The following is a 23,174-nucleotide window of genomic DNA, read 5'->3' as shown; positions in this document are numbered from 1 at the left end:
AGTTCCCCAGTCAGACTGCAAGTATCTTGAGGGCAGGAACCCTGTACTGTCCACATTACTTAAACAAGGGCTAGGCCTGCAGTGAGTGTTCACTCAGAAACTGATGCCAGGGAAGTGCAAGCACCTCCAGTCAAGGTTGGGACAGGGGAAGGGACAGAGCTCACCCGAATCCAGCTGAGGCTCTGATAATCATAGAGGCTCTCGTACTGACATGCCAGCTCCCTGCACAATGGGATCCCAAACTCCCAGCTCTGTATCAGAAAGAAAGACAAGGCTTCAGCATCTCAGGCATCCTCAGAATAGCCCCAGCTCACAGGGAACACATCAGAGGGCACAACCAAAGGCCCCCTGCAGCTCATCTGTCACAAAGAACATCCACTCAAGATGAGTCTGTGGGGCACAACACACAGTGCTGTGGCTTTCTAGCTCAAGGTGTAGCTTTCAGGTTTCTCCTCAACTGTCTCCACCTCCAAGAGGCCTTCCCTTGACCACCTCATCAAGGATAGGAACTTCCCCACCCATTCCGTTTCATTACTCTCCAGTTATCTTAAAAAAATATTTACTTTTTTGTTGTATTAGTCTCGATTAGATGATAAACTACATGAAGGCAGGAACCCTGTTTATTTACTTTATACTCATAGCCTCGAGCAGTGCCAGGCATGAGCGGGTACTCAATAAAGATTTATTTAATAAGCTAATGAAGGTAACAATGACTTTTTATTATTTTTTAAGCTTTTATTTAAATCCCAGTTAGTTAACATACAGCGTAGTATTACATTCTGGTGTACAATATAGTGATTCAACACTTCCATACAACACCCAGTGCTCATCACAGCAAGTGCCTTCCTTCAGCTCCATCCCCTATGTCCCTCCTCCCCCCACCCCCTCCCCTCTGGTAAACATCAGTTGGTTCTCTATAGTTAAGAGCCTGTTTCTTGGTTTCTCTCTTTTCTTCCCTTTAATCATTTGTTTTGTTTCTTAAATTCTACATGTGAGTTAAATCATATGGTATTTGTCTTTTTTTGACTGATTTATTTCACTTAGCATGATACCCTCTAGCTCCATCCATGTTGTTGCAAACAGCAAGATTTCATTCTTTTCGATGGTTGAGTAACATTCCATTGTATATATGTATCACTTCTTCTTTATCTATTCATCTGTCGATGGAAACTTGGGTGGAAACAATGACTATTAAATTAAGATCACTGAAGCTCAGAAACAGTATGGAACAAGCAGGAAGTGGCTACCCAAACGCTTAGTAGTGGGCTGACAATATCCTTTCTAGAAATACTCCAGTCTTAAAGAAGGCTTCAGATGATCCAGCCTAGATCCCAGGCTGCCTCTGTGGTGTGGCCCTTGTTATGGTGACAGGCCCACATAACAGGCACGTGAGGAGGGCTTAAGGGGCCTTTACTGAGGGCCAGACTGCCCATTTCCTCTGCTTTTTAATACAGTGCTTTCTTTGTTTTGTTAGATTGGGAATCATTGGTTTACTTGATATTTCAGCTAGGCTCTTCTCCCCAACTTCTAAATGCTAATTAAAATTTCTTATTATAAGGGGCGCCTGGGTGGCATAGCGGTTAAGCGCCTGCCTTCGGCTCAGGGCGTGATCCCGGCGTTATGGGTTCGAGCCCCACATCAGGCTCCTCCACTATGAGCCTGCTTCTTCCTCTCCCACTCCCCCTGCTTGTGTTCCCTCTCTCGCTGGCTGTCTCTATCTCTGTCGAATAAATAAAATCTTTAAAAAAAATTTCTTATTATAAGACATTTTAAACATATAAAAAAATAGAAGAATGAAACCCTAGGTACCCATCACCAAGCCTCAACAATGACCAGCTCATTGCCAGTCTTGTAGCATTTATACCCCTACTACATATTGCCCTGCAGAGGTTTTGAAACATATCTCAGACATCATATAATTTCACCCAGTCATATTTCAATATGAATGTTTAAATAATAAGAACTATATTTAAAAAAATAATATTTGAAATAGCATCAGAGAGGACACCACTATGTCATTTGGGACTGTGTTTCTCAAAAAGAACATATTATTTCTATCCCTTGAAAGAATTAATGCCATATGGATTCAAACTGCAGGACCAATTAAAAATATTAAAACAAACCAAAGGGAATTTTTAAATAGACTCTGGCTCCCTGAGTTAATACAATGCCTCTGCCTTAGTGGGCTAGAAAACCTCTTACACTCCCATACTGCATCTTTCAAGGGGGACATGTCAGCCCTCTTTCTGGCTCCAAGTGCCACTCAGGCAGGTTTCAGCCAAGGACCTGCCGCAGGGTCTGCCTGGCAGGCAGTTCCATGGGGCTGGCTAAGCAGCTGAGCCATGCACAGACTTCTGGCCAACTTGCTGAGAGCGCTCTGTGGGGAACTGCTCATTTAGGTGATGAGGGCCCCACGTGAGGCTAAAGGCACTCAGTCTGCTGACGGTAGCTCCCAGTAAAGCAGGTCTTCTCCCCTACTGGGAACAATGCTCATCTGCCTTGTTGGCATTTCTGCCCTAATTCGTGTAATTTGCCCTCCTGCTCCAAGCCCTCCTCCCACCTACCCCTCAATTATCTTTAGAGTGGGTCAGAGCCAAGTCTGAAGACACTCTGCCAGCCTGAAGGGACTATGCTGGAACATGGTGGGTCTGGGGGCTTTGAGAGGTGCCTGTCAACACAGGTAAGGGATGTGCTGCAGATACACTGCAGCCCCACTACAGCTTTTCTCTTGGTCTCCTTCCTTCTGGCAGGCGGCAAGCCAACTCTAAAACTCCTTACCAATGTCTGAAATCCGATTATTTCCACCAGCTCTGGCAGATGGGTGCTTTTATACATCCTTGTGGTCCCTCTGACAGGGACGGCACCAATGTTACACTGACTTAGGGCTCATTCTAATCAAACTGGAAAGGAAGGCGAAGGCCGGAGACTCCAGACTGGTGGTCTTTGTACTTCTGTTTACACACAGCCCATTAGAAGCAACAGATTCATCATTCTTTCAGAGGAGCATAGGCAACAGTTACCCTCAGTCAGGAGAGCCCAAGCCCAGCTCCACAGAGAAGGCTGCTCCAGTACTGGTGGTCTGTATGCTAGATAAAGAGGGGTCAGAGGCTTTGTCCAGCTTCCCTTCCTGTTTGCTCCCTCTGCCCTGGTGGAGGACCAATTCCCCTCTTTGCACCTCTCCTTCCTTCTTTCAACTCCCACTCTGCCAGACCCTTTGAGTGTTCTTCTCTCCTCATCTGGCCTGGGAGTGCTGACCCTCTGTGGACTGGAGCCCAGTCCAGCTTGGAGCAGACTTCTAGGTTAACCGCCTCACCACTGGACAGAATGGCCCTGGGCTAGACTATGACCAGGATTTGGACTTCTGACTCCATCCTTCTGGGTGCTCATGAAATAAACATGGGACCACAGGACGTTGGGTTGTCTGTACAAGGCAGATAACAGAGGCTGGGAGTGTGTGTAAGAAAAGCAAAGAGCCTGTCATTCGAGGCAGGGTGTGCTGGCAGTCTGAGGGCTAGAACCCCTTAAGTGTCCTTCCCCAGAGTCTTCTTTTCTGCCCTCCTCCTGCTGCCAAGGTAGTTTTTCTCCTGGCAGCAAGAATCCTACAGGAACATTTTTTCTGCAACAGCCAGGTTTTGCTTTTTTGGAGTCAATAAAAAAAAACTTTTAAGGCTTTCAAGAACTGGTTAGCCTTATCCACTGGTTCTATCAGGTACCGAGGCACAGAAACACAGAAAATGGACCTTCTGTAGGAACCCGAGAAGATGAATCTGATAAATATCTCCTTGAGGATGAGCTTACGAAAGGACTCACTGAGTGGTCTGCACTCAGCACAGAACCTGCTCCCCCAGCAACTCACAGCAAAAACAGGGTTGCTGGAAGAAGTGGGAGAGCCTCATGAAGGTGGCCTATGAAGCCTCTGGTCCTTCCCCCTGTCCTGCTTATTTACAATACTCAGGCAGGTTTTGCATTTTGATTCTCTTGTCTATACCAAGCTGTAAACCTCCTTTTATAAACACCAGTGTGGTGTGAAGAGGGGAACCACTGTACTACTGGTAGGCTCCATCAGATTGCGTTTACTCTCCACTCTACTCTGTGCCCATGAAAGCAAAGAGAACTACTGCACTAAAAGCTCTCACGCACACTCGCACCGTGCTCATGCCACTCCTGACCTGGCAGGGCATGCTGGGCATGTGGGTAGATGGCAGCTCCGGGTGGGCTGGGTGCCAGAAAGGCAGGCCTGAAAGTGTACTGGTGTGGGGCCCTAAGTCCGGCCCTGGCCTGGCAAGGAGAGGCGGCTTCGGGATGGCACTGTGGCTCAGTCACACCAGGCTGCCCAAGCTCTGCGCGTGGGCCTCCTTTCTGGGGTAGGTTACCTGAGAGCTCCTGAGGGTTTGGAAAGCTTCCTGCATGGGGGAATGCTTTCGACAAAGACTTCTCCTATGCTATATAAAACTGATGAATGTTGTCTGATTTATGGGCAAAAGCCATTCATGTTTAAATCTTTCTTTTTAGTGATGAAAAAATTTATTAAAAAACCCCAATTTCCATTCAAGTCAGGGGTTCAGCCACGACAGTTCACTGAGTGATCCAAATTCAGCTTTTTAAAGCATACTCAAAGCTGAATAATGAGCAAACAGCATCCACAAGTCACATAACCAGCCCTTCCAGTACATGGGCCACAGCCAACAGTAGGTGGTCAGAGGGCCCCAAAAGAAGCCCTCTGGGAGATGGGAGCAGGATGGCTGGCAAGTCCCCAGGAGGTCTAAACCAATGCTGACAGTGCCTGCCAATCCCACAGATTCCAGCTTGATGGGGAAGAACCCCAGTAAGACAAGTCCAGTCTGTGCTGTGAGGGAGGGAAATCCAAGATAACATGGACCAGTTAGAGGCAGGACAGGCCTCTTTTTTTTTTTTTTAAAAAGTCAATAAAATTGTCTTTAATTGAAACAATAAAAATAGTATATAAATGACCATCACAGTCACTGCTTTTTAAAATTTTGTAATACCATGAACAAAGGAGTTTACACGAGAAAGTTTGAGGCTTATGAGACTATAATTAGTGAAAATTGCCAGGTTGGTCTCCCTCCCTCCCTCTTTCGTTTTTTTGGGAAATTTTTCAGTTTTAGACCTGACTGAATTCTTTCTTTCATTTATTTTAACGAAAATGGAAATGAAAATCATTCTATGTAATTATTCAACCTAGGCATCTATGATTGTTTACTTATTAGTTCAAGTCCAGAGATGGCTAATAATACCATGGAAATGCCTGTAATACTAAGTATCTGATGGCAAATCTCTTCATAATGGAGGTTTATTCCTGGAAACAATGTATTATAATTATATATCAACATTTAGTAACTAAATACACTAGTACATTTTATTTCACATTATGAATTTTTCCTTAGGAGAAAGTAATTTTGAATCCATCCCATCTATCTTCAGAATTTTGTCAAATATAGACATATGAANTCTGATTACCCCCCTTTTCTTTATCCCTTTCTTCCCCTACCGATCATCCTAGTTCTTATGTTCCATAGAATGAGAGAAATCATATGATAATTGTCTTTCTCTGCTTGACTTATTTCACTTAGCATTATCTCCTCCAGTGAGGACAGGCCTCTTTTGACTAAGGTTAAAATCCACTCATTTTCACAGCTCAGATTTTCTACGGCAGGTGAGGAAAGCTACATCAATTCTTGAAGTAAATCTAATAAATGTAAGTGGGGGCTCAGGAGCCCCTGCTGTAGGAGCGTCAGCGTGTGTAGACGTTGGGGTTGTCTCTCACACCCTCAATCTGGAATTGGCTTCCAAGCCACAGAATTACACTGTTATATAATTATTCCCCCAGAGGAAAATCATGCCGCCTCCAAAGCTAACACACACACACGGGCATGCACCCACGCACCGCCCCGCACGCCACGCTCTGTAGCTTCTGCCCGTCCCTACGGTGTCGAGATGCCACGCATTACAGCAGACGCTGAAGAGCTGAAAGGTTTGCCTAATGACACCTACCTTGCCTTTGTTGAAGTAGTGGATGATCTTGCGGCACAATCCCTCTTTCCGCTGCCACTCTGTCTGGGCTGGGTAGTGCAGAAATTCCCGCAGCGGCCGCTCCTCCCACTGCAGCAGCTCACAGTAGAGGAGCAGGGTGAATGCGGCCTCTGTGGGGACAGGCAATAGGGAGGTCCAGGGGCTTCTCCTCAGGGGTCCAGGAGTCGCCTCATGCCGGGGGACTAGGATAAGCACCATGCTAGGGCAGGGCATGTGCGGCCCAGGTCAGGGACACTGCATACCAAAGATGAGATAAAGGGGCTGCCCATGGCATTAAGGGGCCTAAGATCCTGGTAGACACATTCCTCTCATAGCCTGATCACTGGTGCTGGGCTCCAGAGAGAGTATGGCCCAGTTACCTGGGTTTGTACACAGGCTGCCTTGCTTTGGGAGACACTGACATGTCAGAGAGTTCTTGGGCTCCTTTCTGGTCAACTGACTACAGCTTACTTGCCAACCTTCTCAGACTGGCTCTTGGCGCTGGGCACTGACCAAGGTTCCTCTCAGCCCTCCCTAAGCCAGTCCTAGTGCCTCAAGCACCATTTTCTGACCTCAGCATGGCCCTTATCTCTACAATTTCTGAAAGGACCAGAGAGGAGTGTAAATAAATGGTGATCGCTGTGTGATGGGCCTGCAGCCAGAAGCGCAGTTCCTGGAGGAGCCTAAAGTTGATGCTGGATCCAGCGCAGAGGACCAGGGACACCTTACCCAATATGTGGAACTGTTGGAGAGGGTTATATAAAACAACAGCAACTAAATACTACAGTTCCCTAAATTCTAAGGCATGTGTCACACTGAATTACAATCACCACTCTTTCCTGTTCTATTTGCTCATTTTTAGTGGGCATCTCCTACTGGCAAGGTAATTAGCTCTAGCTTCTCCTGGCCTTCAAGGCCCTACTCAAGTTCACTCCCCATGACTGTGAAGAATCTCATTTCTAACTATCCCATAACCCACTTCCAGTTTTAGCCAAATACACCTGCCTGCAAGCCACTCTCCGGGCTCCTCATCATTGCCTCTCTGCCTGTGCTCTGGCCACCGGACCTTCCTGCCTAGGGATGCACAGGCCTTCTTACTGGATCCGGACGGAAGTCCCTTCTTTGCGGGGACAAGACCCTGAAGCACTTGAGGCCTCCCTCTGGAACTTAGTAAACCAGGAGAAATCTTCTTCTTTACTGACTATATCCTTTTCAGATGTTATTCCTGAGCCCACCAGAGACGCGGCTCAGCACCCTCCATCCAAATCCCTGACCCAGACTCTCAGTCATGGCCCAGTCCTCGAGGCCCACTTCCTCAGAGGGTTGCTGGAATCATGGGTGGAAACAGACACTGAGAAGGGCAGACTCAGTCCAGTCATTTCAGATTTGAATTCTTGCCAACCTGTGTGGTCAGGAAAGGTGGCATCTATGCCAAACGATCTCTTACATCTTGAGATAAGGAAGGAGGATTTTGTGTTTCTACAGATTTATCTAAGTCTAGTCATGTTTATGGACAAGAATAGCTTGAATTTCCTGGTTTGTCACACAAATTCAAGTCTTATGGCTCAAGAGCTAGGATGCAGTGGCTGGTCACCACAGTGAAGAAGGTGGCTATTTTGGGGCAACTATGGCACAAGAGGATCAGGCAGGAGACACATGCATGCATATACCCTTCTGACTCAGAGTGGTGCTCAGTAAACGGCGTGACAGGCAGGCTGAAATGCTTTTCAATTTGTTCTATGAGAAAAGGCCTTGGGGAGCCTGGGTGGCTCAGTTAGTTAACTAAGTCTGACTCTTGATTTCGGCTCAGGTCATGATCTCAGGGTCTTGAGATTGAGCCCCACGTTGGGCTCTGCACTCAGTGGGGAGTCTGATTAAGATTCTCTCTTTCTCTCTCCCTCTGCCCAGGCCTTAGAACAGGTTACACTGTAAATACAATGAAAGGATCCCCATCTGGCCTCTCAGAAAGCCAGATGAACACCCCCTGGACTCTCCACACTCTCCACTGGGAGCTCAAAGTGGGGCTGCTGTGCAGTTGCAGGGGGAAGAGCCTAGGCTGCGAGGCAGTTCTGCCAGTGAGTTCTGGAAGTCCCAGGGTTAGGTAGATAGTTCTGTGGTGTGACCTCACTTAGCTCTGGCTGTGGAGGTCTTCAGAAAAGCTCTGCTCATGGACAGTGACAGTGAGCTCAGGATGCTCATCAGAATTTGGAGGTCACCCTTGAGGCCTCAGAGCTGGTAGACAGGAGGCAAGAAGAGAGCAGAACAGCCTCAGACAGAAGAGGTATGATGGCACAAGGGGAATTTCTGCCTGCTTTCTCTCCTCCATATGTTACAAAGGAGTTGAGGGAAAGGAGTCAGGTGGGGGCACAGCACACTCCCCACCACTCCGCTAAGATCTGGCAGGCACCAGCTCAGAGCATTTTTCTGCCAGCTGTGCATTCCTGTCCAGTCTGTCCTCAGGGGGAGGCATGGCTGTCCCCCTTCCACTTACCTGTGTAGTTTTCAGCCTGCAAATGCATATCACAAAGCTTATGGATGTAGCGGATATACATCTCTTCTTTGTTAATCTCAGATTTGTAAAAATTCTGTAAGAGAGAAGGAAACACACATCAAGATGAGAGAGGCTTCCATCTGTAGTGGCCATACCTGAGCTCCAGGCAGCTGGCCAAAACCCTGGGTGTGCTGCGCAGAAGAAGGGCAGGCCGTGGAGGCACCCAGCACCGGAAAGAGAAAGGACCAGCCAGAAGGCACACCTGCTCCCCACGTGTGGTGGAACCAGTGGCAGATCTGTGGCAGTCCTAAGTAGGGAGAAAGAGGAAGAGTGCCAAGGCAGACTGGGAATTAGGGTTTGTCAGGGTTGACTGGACCTTGCCAAGAGGCCAGGGTGGAGTTCTGTACAGAGAGAAGCTCATGTTGTTCCTTTCCCGAGTGGGAATGTGACTGACAAGGTGCAGGTCTCCAAGATACCAGTGACAGAGCTGATATCCTGACTCAAACCTTTAGGCTTACAGCCACTGTAGAAGGGCCAAGCCCACCACAGTGTGGGACAGAAACCATTCCACTGGGCAGATAGGAGGAAGGGCCCATGTCCTCTCACCATCAGGTTAACAGTGCAGCCGATCTTCTTATTCTCTGTTTCCTCTCCTTTCATGCAGTCCCTGGATGGAAGAACACAAATGAATGTCCCATGGCATGAAGTGCTGCCTCTGGGATAATGCACAGAACGCCAGGGTCACAGAGGCATTAGTATGACTAAACCTGAAATTAGGATGCTCTCCAACAGAAAATGCTTCCACAGATGGGGACTGTACAGTGAGTTCCCTCTGAGCTTTGGACCCACTCCTAGGGTTCAAAGGTCTCTGTTTGACTGAACCCCGTGTTTGGTGGAAGAGTGTAGAGCTCAGATAGTACATTAGGGCATAAAGCGGCACCGACCAATATCCTCAGCACAGAAGAGTGTATCAGTAGATAGAATGTTGAATCCCCAAGTCCTCAGAAGGAGAGGCACAGAGCTTTTCTGACAGGGAAAGTTCCCTTTGTAGGATAGTGTTCAACAGAAGCCAAGATGCTCTACTCTAGGGACCTAGCTTCAGGACCCTGTGGCTACAGCAACCATGGCATGGTTGTCATGTTAACCGCCTCACTGGCTTTTCTCCCTATGGTGTCCTTCCTGTGCACTAGTGAGAAGCACACGTTTGGAGTTTCTTTCTGACTTAGCAGTAGCTTCAGCCAGGGCTGGGCTGCATTCATGTCAAGCTGAGCAGGGCAGGGTCGGGTGTAGGAGGGGTTCCAGGGCTGGCCCGTGAGACACAGAACAATTGGAACACTGAGAATGGATCCTTCCCTAGGGAGAGAGGGATCAAAGCTAAGCTCCTCTGGAAGGACCAGAGGCTTAGCACAAGGAGACAGAGGAGAAGGAGAACCAGATTGGCGAGTTCTGCAGGAAGTCTCCTATACACACAGCCAGTCAGAGTCCCATCTGCCTGTGGGGCCTCCTTCTGCGGCACCCCATACTGCTCCGGTATACAGATACAGTTCCTTGTGTAGCCGTGGGTTAGGGAGAGGCTGCATAAGTAGGTTTATGGAACGCTAAGATCGGGTGGAGAGAGTGTCTTGGCTTTGCTCCACCTCAGTAGGAAACATCACAGCTGGGAGTCAGGAACCCTAGTCCAAGTCACTGAACCTCCGGGTGATTGTTTGACAAACTCAGTTATCCCCACCTTCCCAGCTGCAATCCAGCTCCCAGAGAGATGACTTCTTTGAAAGAAAGGAATATTGAAAATCAATCTACACAACTCTCATGGTATTCCATAAAGTCAAGTGGCCTTCCTTCTCTGGAAGGCTACTATCAGAGTTGGCAGCTTTGTGGGATTTGGAACCTAGGTCCTCCTGGTTGGCTTCCCTATCATCCATAGACATTTGGTTCCTTTGTAGCCAGACATGGGGTTCCTGAGCATGCCACTGCAGAACCTGTCTTTTGGTGCTAGCAGGGACAGGAAACCACTGTGACTTTTCAAGAGGAGGGCCAGATGGTCAACTTGTTACAAGCAACACACAAAGTGGCAGGAGGCATCTGTCTCTCCAATAAGTTGGCCCCATAGAGGGCAGTGAGATCTCAACTAGCTACTTTGGCATTAAATGGTTTGTTTTTTTCTAGAAAGCATACGAAACACTTACCAGGCATCACCTTCTGTTTGGCCATAACTAGAGTTTTACTGCCAAGTCAATTAAACAGAAAAACACTGGCCTCAACCCATTGATACCAGGGCCATTCCCTACAAACCTTTGTGTGCTATGACTGCCTCTCCCATGCACTGCTGACAACTAACTCTTCTCTTCTGTGTGGCTTTGTATCACTTGCATGTGGCTACTCAACAGAGAGGACACATTTTAAAGCCTCTGACTTGGGTGCAGCCATTGTTCTCCTGCACTCTTTCTCTGGAGGATGAATAGGGAAGACTCTCCGAAGAGGCTTCTGAAGCATCTGGCTGTGACCATCGTGCTGACCTAGACCAGGGCCAGGGTAGCCCTTACTGAGACTGGAGAGGCCTGAGAAAGGAAGGCTCCATAACCTCCAGCTTCTCTTACAGGTGGAGTGTTCGTTCTGCTTAAATCCCCAAGGGCTTGGCAACTCTAGCTCTGTCCCTGCATGTTCCAGGGCACTAAGAACCACTCCCCCCACCCCCAACCCCCAGGGGCTCTGCTTCCTCACCTGGGAAATACAGAAGCCACCAGTGAGCATCTTTATATCTGATATAGAGTATCATTCACACAAAAGTTGAAGACATTAACACAAATGTTGAAGACTGGTCTAAAACTGAGTCTCACACTCTAGGTTCAGGTCATTCTGGAGTATAACATATTAATTGTTTGTATAATCAGTGTGTGTGTGTGTGTGTGTGTGTGTGTGTGTATAATAACTGCCAACAACTATTTTCTTAGTAGGTCCTTGATGAACTAAACTGCACTGGGGTTGAAGAGACTTCCTTGGTTCCTACATGGTCTTCCAACCAATCAGTATGGACTACAGGACCATCAAGATTCCATGCAGGGGACCAGGGAGATAAGGACAAAGTCCCTGTCCTTAGGGATCCGCTCTCTCCAACTGAATGAGTCCGAAAGGTGACAAATGATCATCCGAGGTGACTATGATGTTTTGAAAGAAGTACGTGCAAAGATCCAGGTAAGCTCCTATCTAGGAAAGCCTCCTTGATGGGGCTTGGTAGGAAGGCCACCCTTGGGAGGACACAGCATGTAGAGAAGCCTGAAGGGAAAGATGTGAGTTGTAACAACATGAATGAGGGGATAGGACATGGCTCTTGAGTCAGATGTGGGTTCTGATCCTAGCAATGGCATTTCTTACCAATGCTGTTTCTTCACTGATCAAAACAAGGATAACCCATCAGGGCTGCATATGGGATGAGAGACAATATTTGTAAAGCACAGAGCATGTGGTATATTTTTAATAAATAAAAGCCATCATAAGCATTGCGGTGTTTCCTTTCGTGTTAACAAAGAGCAACACTAGGAGGTCAGGGTGTGCACATGGCTAGTGGGGACTGTCAGGGGATGGGGCTGGAGATGTGGGCAAAGGCCAGTTTTGAAGAGGCTTTGATGCCATGTGAAAGAGTATGGACTCTGTTTTTTAGGAATCATTCTTGAGACAAGAAATGGAAGAGAATGAGATAGGTTTTGGCCATGAGTTTGAGTTGTTTGTAAAAGGTAGGTACAAAAATCAAACAGGGATCTAGAACTAGGCTAAGAAATTAATTTCAGCTCTTTCTGGCAGGCCACAGTGAATAGAGCTGACTTTTATTTTATTTTATTTTTATTTTTTTAAAAGATTTTATTTATTTATTTGACAGAGACAGGCGAGAGAGGGAACACAAGCAGGGGGAGTGGGAGAGGAAGAAGGAGGCTCCTAGCGGAGGAGCCTGATGTGGGGCTCGATCCCAGAACACTGGGATCATGCCGTGAGCCAAAGGCAGACACCTAATGACTGCACCACCCAGGCTCCCCAGAGCTGACTTTTAGTAAACGTTTCAGTGTAGGTGAGGTTATAGAATTTTGTCCACCCTTCTTCCCTGTCTGATGGCAGGTGCAGAAAAGGCTGGGGATGTGGCATGAGCAAAGGAGTCCACTATTCTAAAAGGGGTCCCCAAAAAGCCACTTGTGACCTCCTAAAGCTCAGGAAAAATGGGCTGAAACTCACACAAGCACAACTGTGCTACAGGAAGAGGGTATGCTTAAGATGTGAGCCCATCTCTCAGGAATTCCATTTCCACGTCCGGCTAGTGCACTGGACAGACTTGGCATAGCAGTGCCCTCTCTTCAGCGGCAGCTGGAGGTGGCCCAAACTCCCTCATTTCCTGATACATAATTTGCAAGTGCTCTCCCTTGGCATTTGCACATCTTGTAGCATAGAGGAGACAACTATTGTGTGGCCATGGGTTTCCTCTGTCATTCTTCCTCATTCCCTATCACCTTCCTCTAGGCCCCCAAAAGGTACCCTTAGCCACCCCATGAACTCTGCTGAGAGAATAAGCCTGCCAAAGGGGTTTCACTGCCACTTCTGGAGTAATTCAAAAGTCATGATATGACAGAAGGCAAGACTTCATGAAAAAACTAATTTTACATGAACTCTCAGACTGAACACAACATAAAGATCTCTGAGCTCACAGTCTGCTTCCTCTAATCTATTCATGGACAGGACCAAGGGACAGAAATAAACAGATTTCAGGCAAAGAATAGAGGCATGGAAAAGTAGGGTGCCCAGTCCCTGGAAAAACCAACTGGAAATCCTACAAGGTCCCACTTCTGTACCACATGACATTTCCCTGCCCATCTGCCATATGGCCCTCAGGAACATCTGCACAAAGGACCTACAGTTGTTTCCTGCATTGCTCTGCTGTGCCCATTCCTCTGAGCCTTGACCCTTCTGGATGGAAAGCCAGATGGCTGCATGTCCCTGGGATGCCCCCTGGGGGAACATATTAGGGGTGATCCCAGGAAGCCCTAGCCCACCATTGGGAGAAGTCTTTTTCCCTCTCTCTCCTTGGCCATCAGTAGATTCCTAATGACTGGTGATGGCACCCAAAACCAGAACAGTCCTCCCCCTGGGGCGCCTGGGTGGCTCAGTCGTTAAGTGTCTGTCTTCAGCTCCAGGCGTGATCCCGGAGTCCTGGGATTGAGCCCCAAATCAGGCTCCTCCGCTGGGAGCCTGCTTCTTCCTCTCCCACTCCCCCTGCCTGTGTTCCCTCTCGCTGGCTGTCTCTCTCTCTGTCAAATAAATAAATAAAATCTTAAAAAAAAAAAAAAAAGAACAGTCCTCCCCCGGAAGGCCACATGGTCTCAATTTTAAGGTCAGGAGATGTCCTTGCTGAGGAAAGTATCCTGATCGGAGAAGAGGTCAGGTAGGTAGGTGCCTGAAAAGATACCTGTAGTCAAGAAGGCGTTCCATGAGGCGGGTTACTGAGGTCACAAAGGAAATGCCGGTTTCACGCCATGTTTCCTGTTCAACCTTCTCCAGCAGGCTATTGGTAGGAGGATAGAGGAAACAAACACAATATACAATTCATGAGCCTTCCCTGGGCACCAGAGTGAGGTCCCAGAGCCCGTGGGGCCTGTGATGGATCTGGAGACGGCAGACTTACCACACTGCAGTCTTACCTGGGGTAGGGCCCAAACAGCTGGGTTCTACTCCATGCAGCAGAAAGCAAAGACAAGGTGATTACTGAACTGGCAGAACAGATGAGCATACTTTCCATTTTCCTGTGTAAGTTCTTAAGGATGCCAATGCACTGAGGAAGGGGTTTTAAAGCCCCGGCCCTTTTGGTGTATGCTATGAGGTTTGTTCTGAAACAGCAGCTGAGTGAGAGCCCACTGAGGATGGACCTGGCTTTGCAGTTGGCTGTCTACCTCTATCACTGCTCAAGAGGCATCCTCGGCAAACATACAAACCAACCTTTCCACGTAAACCAAGAAAAAGGTTCTGACTAGTCTTGAGGGTCCAGTATGAAGGGCAGTTAGTGAGTCCAGGAGCTAGACCTAGTCGTCTCCACTGTCAGGGGATGCTTCCCTGTGAAATGGACCAGAGCTGAGAGCTAAATTCCCGGGACCTTTTCTCATTTGCCAGCCCGGGCTCCTGGTACCTCAGGGCAGCCTCTGGCTTCTCTGCTTTCTCACAGATCTCTCCTAGGGTATGATGACCTGGACTCTGATTGCTCCAGTGATAAGCCCGGGTCCAGGTCTCACTGTTGATTCCTTTCCACACTGTCCCTTACTCCCTGAAAGTCGTGAAAGTCACCTGGAATGGTAGGTTGAGCTAGAGGCCCAGCCTGGCTGCTGTTAATGCTGCCATGACAGTGATGGTCTTCTCCACACAGTGTGTGGGCTGAGCCGAGGTTTTTGGGAAAGTGAGGGTTTCCATTGTGACCCATGTTACTAGAGAAAGAAGGCAGCACCATTGCTTTGGCCTCTGAGCTGTGTGGATGAAGCCACTGTGTCAGTACTTCCTAAACTATTCTACAGAGCTCTGCTGTCCTGAAGGACTGAGAAAGGTATTCTGTGAGCAAACAAGCCTGGAAATGTTGGTCACACTCCTGTTGGAGAGATTTCACAACTTTCTTTGTATTGTAGGCTTTGAGAAGTCCTACAATACAAAGGCCTGTTCAATTTTAATTGAATCTTTTCTGAACTGATTAGCCCATGATCCACTTATTTTCTTCCCCAGCATCTTCCCCAAAACACAAATTGGGAAATGCTGCTCCATGGTTCTCAGCAGCTTTCATCCCTCAGACATGATTTAGAAGAGTTTATGAAACACTATTTGGTCAGGTAATTAATAACTGCAAGTTATTTGTGTGCTTTTTCCTTTGCAGTAAAATCATCCGTTAGTGACTTAGGAAGAGATTTCTCTTCATTATTTCCACAATTAGAAACATTTTCAGCTAAAAGAACAATACTAAAGTATGGATTCATTTTCACAAATCATAATTATTTAAATTTCAAATAAATTCACATTTTATTGTGTGACTCCTCAAGAAACAAAGTGGGCAGGATATAGCAGAAAGATTACCCCCTCTTGAAATTGGAAGATCTGGGTCTTCCCCCCACAGACCTGTTTCTCACTGGTCATTCAGCTGAGGGCATGCTAACACTTCCCTGAGCTCAGTTTTGTCACCTCTATTCATCAGGATAATTTCTGCCCTGCCCACGTCACAGGTGTGTTGTGAGGATTAAGTAAGAAATGTCAACACATTTTGTATACTGTAAAGTTCTAAGTAAATGTACAGTATTATTACTGGAAAAATACATTACAGGCTTGCCTTCAAAATGGCACTAAAACAAAGAAAAATATTAAAGCTGGAAGTAATGAATAAGATGGGAAGAGACTCCGAGTTAAGAGTCTTAAGATTTTGTTTTTTAGGAAGATAAAGTGTCCAACATCACTATTTATCTAGGAGGACCATGGCTCCCCTGAGTCCCTCCTTTGGACTTAGCCCTGTGGCAAGTCCTATAAGGTCTCTTGGCCTCCATCAGTTTAAGACAGAAGCTATGAATGGTGGACCTGGGAGAACGACATCATTCAGTACAACCACCCTGTTTCACAAGCAGGGAAACTGGCCTGGAGAGTGGGTACAACTTGTTAAAGTCACAATACCCATGGTAGTGTTTTTTCCAAGCTGATTGTTTCATCTTACAAACCAGGGATTTAATTTAACTTTTATCCTCTCAGAAATGCCAACATTGAGCCCTGGCTGAGTCCCCATGGGCTGTTTGCCCAACTGGATAGAGTGCATGCTCTGAAGACATATGATGACCCTTTTCCTACCAGCAAATCTAAGAGCTCAGAGTTACCGCCTGTCTCTACCTCTTTAGTCAACTATGGCAATCCCTGAGAGAGCTTGCTGCCATAATGCCATCTTCCTGTTGACTAGGAACAACCCAGGTCTCTCCTGATACCCACCCTCTGAAGCCTGCCCAGCGTGGGTTGCACCCCTACCCTTCATCAGCCCACTTCACCCCCTCCCTGAGGTGCCAGGGGTTGAAACAGCTTACAGCAGTCCGAAAAGCTCCCTGTAGCTCTCGTCACCTTTCCCTTCGGATACCATGCTGTCCAGCTTGTCAATCAGCTCGGCCTCCACCTAGAAGGAAGCAGAGACTTCATAAACCTGAGCTGATCTGAGAGGAAGGATGGGAAATCCAGCTCCTGCCACAGGTGAGGATGGTGGGGAACTGCTTCCTGATTTTTTAACTTGTACCAAATAAATCCTAGGGAAGGCAGGATCTCATCTATGGCACCAAGAAACCGCCCTGCCTCCCTCGATTAGGAAGGCCTCCCACTCCAGTGGTTTAAATAAAAGTTGGAACTTACACACCTCAGATACTCTTTTCCCAGTCTAGGGGCAAAAGGCAAGGATTCCCTGGAAAGAAAAGTATTTTGGATCCAAAAGAGGCCTTTGTCAATTTTTTTTTCTTAAAAATTGTTCATTCGAAAGACATTGTGTGAGTAAAGTACATTTGGTTAGAACTTTACCCTCTAGTCAGCCAGTCACAAAGGAAGCCTGCTGCAGGGCTGGTCCTCACGGTAATGGCTGACATGATTCTGATTTGAGCAAGTTATGAGTCTTTCCTTCAGAGATTCTCCTTCAGGATAAAACGTTCCACTATTTGTCCCCATAGGACTTAAGCCCTTGGGGCTGGCTGCCTCTGCCACTGCCACTGCCACTGCCTCATCACTGAGGCCCTTGCATTTGTTACTGGATTCCTAAACTCTAAGGAGCAAGACTGTACTTGTTCCCACCACCCCACTGATCTGGAAGGCATTCAGCAGTGCTCAGCCACTTTTCTAATAAGCCTCCCTGGATTCACTCTGAGGTGAGAAATTAGCTGTAAGTGATGTGAGATAAAAATCTTTTAAACCCTTAATTGGCCTTTAAAATGTGGTCTTGTAAAAAAAAAACGTGGTATTGTGGTATTATATATAGAGATACTTCATATAAACAAAAATGGCATGGCTGTTTTTAATGATGAGCTATAACAGAAGCGTTTTCTCTCTTCACATAGGGCCAAAGAGTCTTAAGGCAATGAAGTAATAAAAAAATAATTGAATTAGGAAATTCATCGAAGGCAATTATGGCTTCTGAAATCCCTTCAGCAGAAAATGAGAATGGATGAATAAATACGGTCCTGTTTATAGTGGTCCGCTACGTGGCCAGGATGGAGACTGTCATACATTTATGTTTGGCCTGATAAGTCAGCTGCTTGAATATGCATTTCAAGAGAAAAGAGGAAATCTGAGACCAGGGGTCCTTAGGGATTGATGCCATCTGTCTTTCTCTGTGTGGAGAAGAGGCTTCAGCAGGGACATTCCTGGGGTCATGTAAAGTCAGGGAGAGTCAAGCCCAGAGGCCAAGGTCTTTCATTCTCAGCTCAAATCTTGTCTTGTCTTACTGAGACAATCAGCTGGTCACAAGCCTCCCAGGGAAGAGGGGTCTGTTTATAACAGGAGATCTCTCTTCACACATGCAGGTACAGGTAGATTGTATTTTCCAGAACAGGGCAAAGCTGGGGAGGGTATCTGGAGCAGCAGAGAGTATAACAGTGCACACATGGGTGCAGCAGTTCCCTAGAGTTCTCAAAATGGGTCCCTGGGCCAGCAGTATCAGTTATCAGTTATCTAATGATGGATGTCATTAGAAATGCAAATTCTCAGGGTTCCTGGGTGGCTCAGTTGGTTACATGTCCACCTCTTGTTTTCAGCTCAGGTCATGATCTCAGGGTCATGAGATTGACCTGCTGAGCGTGAAGCCTGCTTAAGATTCTCTCCCTCCCTCTCCCTTTGCCCCTCCCCCACTTGCGTGCATTTGTGCTTTCTCTCTCAACTAAATAAATAAATCAAAAAAATAGATGCAAATTCTCAGGCTCCCAGTGGATCAGAACTTTGGGAAGGAGAGAGGCAATCTGTTTCAAACAAGTCCTCCGGGTAGTTCTGATACCTATTCAAGTGTTAGAGCTTCTGTGTTAGGCAAAGGAGCTGGTGATGGAAGGCTATGGGGACATTACTTCATCACCCTCTGCAGTGCTGATAAAGGAAGAAGTTATTAGGAGAAACTGAGAAATCCAAAATACAGAATGCTGAAGATCAATGTATGCAAAACCAACGTCTTTAAGTCAAATGAAATGCTAAGTTCTTCAAATATATCGTGTCATAATTGGTAATACTGACAATTTCAGGCTTGCAGAGTTACTTTTATTCTATGGAACCAATATTCCTGAAGTGACAAGTGACACCTTGTTACTCATTCATTCAACAAACATCTGTTCTGTGACAACACCTGCCTACTTCAGAACAAGATATTTACCTCTTCCAGCCTACGTTTCCTCGCTTATGAAGCAGTAACAGAGGTTAACAGTTCTCTCTGGTGTCCCTGTGCCCTAGCTCTTGGAAGTGCTCCATGAATGTTAGTTTTGATTTTCATCTCCATGAATCTAGCATGTCTCAGGTACCATGTTGGGTTCTAAGGAATAAAAGTACAAGAAACAGCCCTGGTCCCCAGTAGCTAGCTCATTGTCTGATAGAGGAGGGAGAGACAACAGCTGACTCAGCTCAGCATGCTCAGTGCTTGGGACAGGGCACACAGAGAGGGTGGCCTGCAGTCTGAGAAATCAGTGGACAGCAGTGTTTTGAGAAGTGCTGTTGTAAAAACTTAAGGAAAGCTTTTGCTCTTTGATCCAGCAATTACAGGTGAGAAGTTTACCTAAGCAAATAATTAGGGATGGATATTTTTTTGCAATATTAACAACAAAAATCTGGAATGAACCTAAGTTTCTATAACTAGGAGCCTGAATAAAAACATAGTGGTCTAAGCCATGCAATGGAATACTCTGTGGCCTCTAAACTGACAGTGCAGTACCAAGGAGCATTAATTGACAGGAAGAGACAGTGATGACAGGGTGCTACTAAAAAGGGGAGATTAAAAGTCAATACACACAATGGTCCCCCAAACCCCAATATACACAATGACTCAATTTTTTTTAAAAGATTTTATTTATTTATTCGACAGAGATAGAGACAGCCAGCGAGAGAGGGAACACAAGCAGGGGGAGTGGGAGAGGAAGAAGCAGGCTCATAGCATAGGAGCCTGATGTGGGGCTCGATCCCATAACGCCGGGATCACGCCCTGAGCCGAAGGCAGACGCTTAACCGCTGTGCCACCCAGGCACCCCCAATGACTCAATTTTTTAACTTAAAAACCTTGATGTATGGAAAAAAAGTCTAAAAAAGACATACCCTGCCCCCACCCAAGTTACTAGTGTAGGATTATGGGTCAAATTTTTCATGATAGCTTAGTACAATTTTAATTTTTCTACATTAAATAACTACTGTTTTTTATAATTAGAAGAAATATTTTTAGTAGGTGGGAAGAAGTAGGGGAGTGGTTAACAGAGCCGAAGCTGTGGAAAGCACAACTGGAATCAAGAAAAAAAAGTCATTGAATTTTGGTGATTAGAAGGTTATGGCTGATCTTGAAGAGAGCAGCTTCAACAGAAGTGGGTATGCAATACACACTAGACTGGACGGGTAGGAGGGTGGGAATGGAAAGGGGGGATGCAAAGAGTAGACCACTCTTTTAAAATATTTGATAGGGAAGCTGCAGCAAGATTTTTCTGACCGGGGTTAACAAGGTTTACATGACTTGCTAGATATCAATTATTCACAACAGTCTTTTATGGGGGAGGGGCAGAGAGAGAAAGGGAGAAAGAGAATCTTGGTTTTTTTTTTTAAGATTTTATTTATTTGTTTGAGAGAGAGAGAGAGGGAGGGAGAGCACTAGCAGGAGAAGGGGCAGAGGGAGAGGGAGAGGGAGAAGCAGACTACCTGCTGAGCAGGGAGCCCGATGTGGGGCTTGATCCCAGGACCCTGAGATCATGACCTGAGCTAAAGGCAGCTGCTTAACCAACTGGCCACCCAGGCACCCCTGGAGAAAGAGAATCTTAAGCAGGCTCCACACCCAGCACATAGACCAACATGGGGCTCAATCTCACAATCTCATGACCTGAGCTGAAATCAACTGACTGAACCACTCAGGTGCCCCATGACAGTCTTAATGAGGGAAAGAACACAACTTGACAGCTGAGTCTTAAAGTGTGAGACAAATGAGTTCCAAGTTAGTCTTCCACAAAGGTAACCTTCTTTATTGGGTAGTAGCAATGGGGGAATGCAGCCTAGCCCCTCTTTTAACAGACTCTGATGACTCATGGTGCAGTTCTTCAATGCCATCTACTTCTTGGTAACTAGGTTCTCTCATCAGGCAGTTGTGAATTTTTCACAATTAGAAGGCTGTGACAACAGAAAAGCAACAATTCTTTTCTGTTTAAAGTTATTATTTCCCAAAGAAATAAAGGCATTAGAGCTGCACAATCCAAAAATGGATTCTTATGTTAAATGCTATTTACCCATGATAAAGAGCATCTATAAAAAACCTAGAGCTAGCGTTATACTTAATTGTGAAACATCAAATGCTCTCCCTGAAGATTAAGAGGAAAGCAAGGATATCTACTCTCATCACTTCTATTTAACACCAGACCAGAGGTCCCAGTCAGTGCGATGAGGTAAGAAAAAAAAAAAAGGAGCTCCTGGGTGGCATGTTTGGTTAAATGTCTGACTCTTGATTTCGGCTCAGGTCATGATCTCAGGGTTATGAGACTGAGCCTTGCGTTGGGCTCTGCACTGGGTGTGGAGCCTGCTTAAGATTCTCTCTCCCTCTCCCTCTGTCCCCCTCTACTTGCATCTGCTTACATTCTCTCTCTAAACAAAAAGAAAAGAAAAGGAAAGGAAAAGAAAGGAAAGGAGGAATATACAGATTAGAGAGGAAGAAATAAAACTGTCTCTGTTTGAAGGTGATAGGATTATCTAAATAGAAAATCCCAAGGAATCTCCAAAAACCTCCTGGAACTAATAAGTGAGTTTAGCAAAGGTTCAGGAAATAATATTAGTATACAAAACAATTGTATTTCTATGTACTAGCAACAAACAACTGAAAAATAAAATTTAAAAATCAAAATAATTTATAATAGCACCAAAAATAGGAAATACATATAAATCTAACAACATGTACAAGATCTGTATGCAGAAATAGTGAAAGAAATAAAAGAATATCTAAAAAAATGGAGAGACACATTGCCTTCATGGACTAGAAGTATTAAGTATTACTAAGATATCAATTCTTTCCAATGTGACCTCTAGAATACAATGTAATCTCAATCAAAATCCCAGCAGGAATTTCTGCAGATACTGACATGCTAATTCTTAGATTTAGCAGAAAAAGGAGCTAGAATAGCTAAGACAATATGGGGGGGGGAGAACAAATTTGGAGATTAGCACCACTTGATTTTAAGACTAACTACCATATCAAGACAGTGTGGTGATGGTAAAAGATAAGACATAGATGGAAAGACTAGTGAGTCCAGAAAGAGAACCTAACACATATGGTGAACTGAATTTTGACAAAGAATAGTATTTTTTTCAATAAAAGGTGTTGGACAACCATGTGGGAAAAAGAAAAAAAAAAGAGTCTTGACCCATACTTCACATCTAATACAAATGTTACCCCAAAATAGGTAAGAGATCTAAATATAAAATTATAAAACCTCTAGAAGAAACACAGGAGAAAAAATTTGGTCCTGGGTTAGGCAGAGTTCTCAGATATGATCCCCAAAGCATGATCTATAGAAACTGGACTCCACAAGAATTAAAAATTTTTGTTCTGTGAAAGACACTGTTTGAGGTAAATGAGAAGACAAGCTAAGGACTGGAAGGAAATATTTGTAAATCATATTCAACAAAGGACTGACATCCAGAATACATAAAGAACCTTCAAAACTCAACAATAAGAAAACATAACCCAATTAAAAAATGGACACAAGTTTTGCATAATCATTTCACCAAAGAAGATATCAAGATGGTAAACAAACACACTAAAAGATGCTCAACATTAGTCATTAAAGAAATGGAAATTAAAACTACCATGATATACAACTCTATCTATCAGAATGGCTAAAATAGGGGCACCTGGCAGCTCAGTTGGTTAAGTGTCTAACTCTTGGTTTCAGCTCGGGTCATGATCTCAGGGTCCTGGGATTGAGCCCTATGTCAGGCTCTGCACTCAGCGGGGAGTCAGCTTGAGGATTCTCTCTCTCCCCTCCCTCTGCCCCTCTTGCCACTTGTGCTCTCCTCTCTTTTTCTCTCTCTCAAATAAATAAATAAATCTTAAAAAAAAAGATTGGCTAAAATAAACACATAAAGAGATGATATCGAATTCTGGTGAGTATATGGATCAACTATAACTCTCATACAATGCTGTTGGGACTTCAATATGGTATTGTTGCTTTGGAAATAAAATTTGATAGCACCTTATAAAGTTAAACATACATTTACCACAATATCCAACAATCCTATTCCTAGATATTTACCTAAGAAAAATGAAAGTTTATATTCATACAAAACTTGTAAAGAAATGTTTGTTAACGGCTTTACTCATAATCAACAAAAAGTAGAAATAATGCAAATGAGACTGTCATTCAGAATTGATGGAGAAATAAAGACGTTCCAGAATTGCCAGTCATTAACCAATTTCGTA

The 23,174-nt window shown here is 45.5% G+C and overlaps 1 protein-coding gene across 3 annotated transcripts in view; it reads right to left on the bottom strand.

Moving 5' to 3' along the window:
• The window catches only part of DOCK3 (dedicator of cytokinesis 3), a 480,644-nt gene that overhangs the window by 25,051 nt on the left and 432,419 nt on the right, over nucleotides 1–23,174 (bottom strand). For all 3 annotated transcript variants that reach the window (XM_034658384.1, XM_034658385.1, XM_034658386.1), the window contains 7 exons: nucleotides 16,591–16,676; nucleotides 14,200–14,226; nucleotides 13,968–14,063; nucleotides 9,128–9,188; nucleotides 8,522–8,615; nucleotides 6,013–6,161; nucleotides 165–251 (listed from right to left, as the gene is read on the bottom strand). In XM_034658384.1, coding sequence (XP_034514275.1) covers nucleotides 165–251; nucleotides 6,013–6,161; nucleotides 8,522–8,615; nucleotides 9,128–9,188; nucleotides 13,968–14,063; nucleotides 14,200–14,226; nucleotides 16,591–16,676 — 600 coding nt within the window. The remainder of the gene's footprint in view (nucleotides 1–164; nucleotides 252–6,012; nucleotides 6,162–8,521; nucleotides 8,616–9,127; nucleotides 9,189–13,967; nucleotides 14,064–14,199; nucleotides 14,227–16,590; nucleotides 16,677–23,174) is intronic.

The sequence above is a fragment of the Ailuropoda melanoleuca genome, chromosome 4 (genome assembly GCF_002007445.2).
Source record: "Ailuropoda melanoleuca isolate Jingjing chromosome 4, ASM200744v2, whole genome shotgun sequence".
NCBI classification, from domain to species: domain Eukaryota; kingdom Metazoa; phylum Chordata; class Mammalia; order Carnivora; family Ursidae; genus Ailuropoda; species Ailuropoda melanoleuca.
The sequence above is the reverse complement of the archived record's forward strand: the minus strand, read 5'-3'. Positions and strand labels throughout refer to the sequence as shown.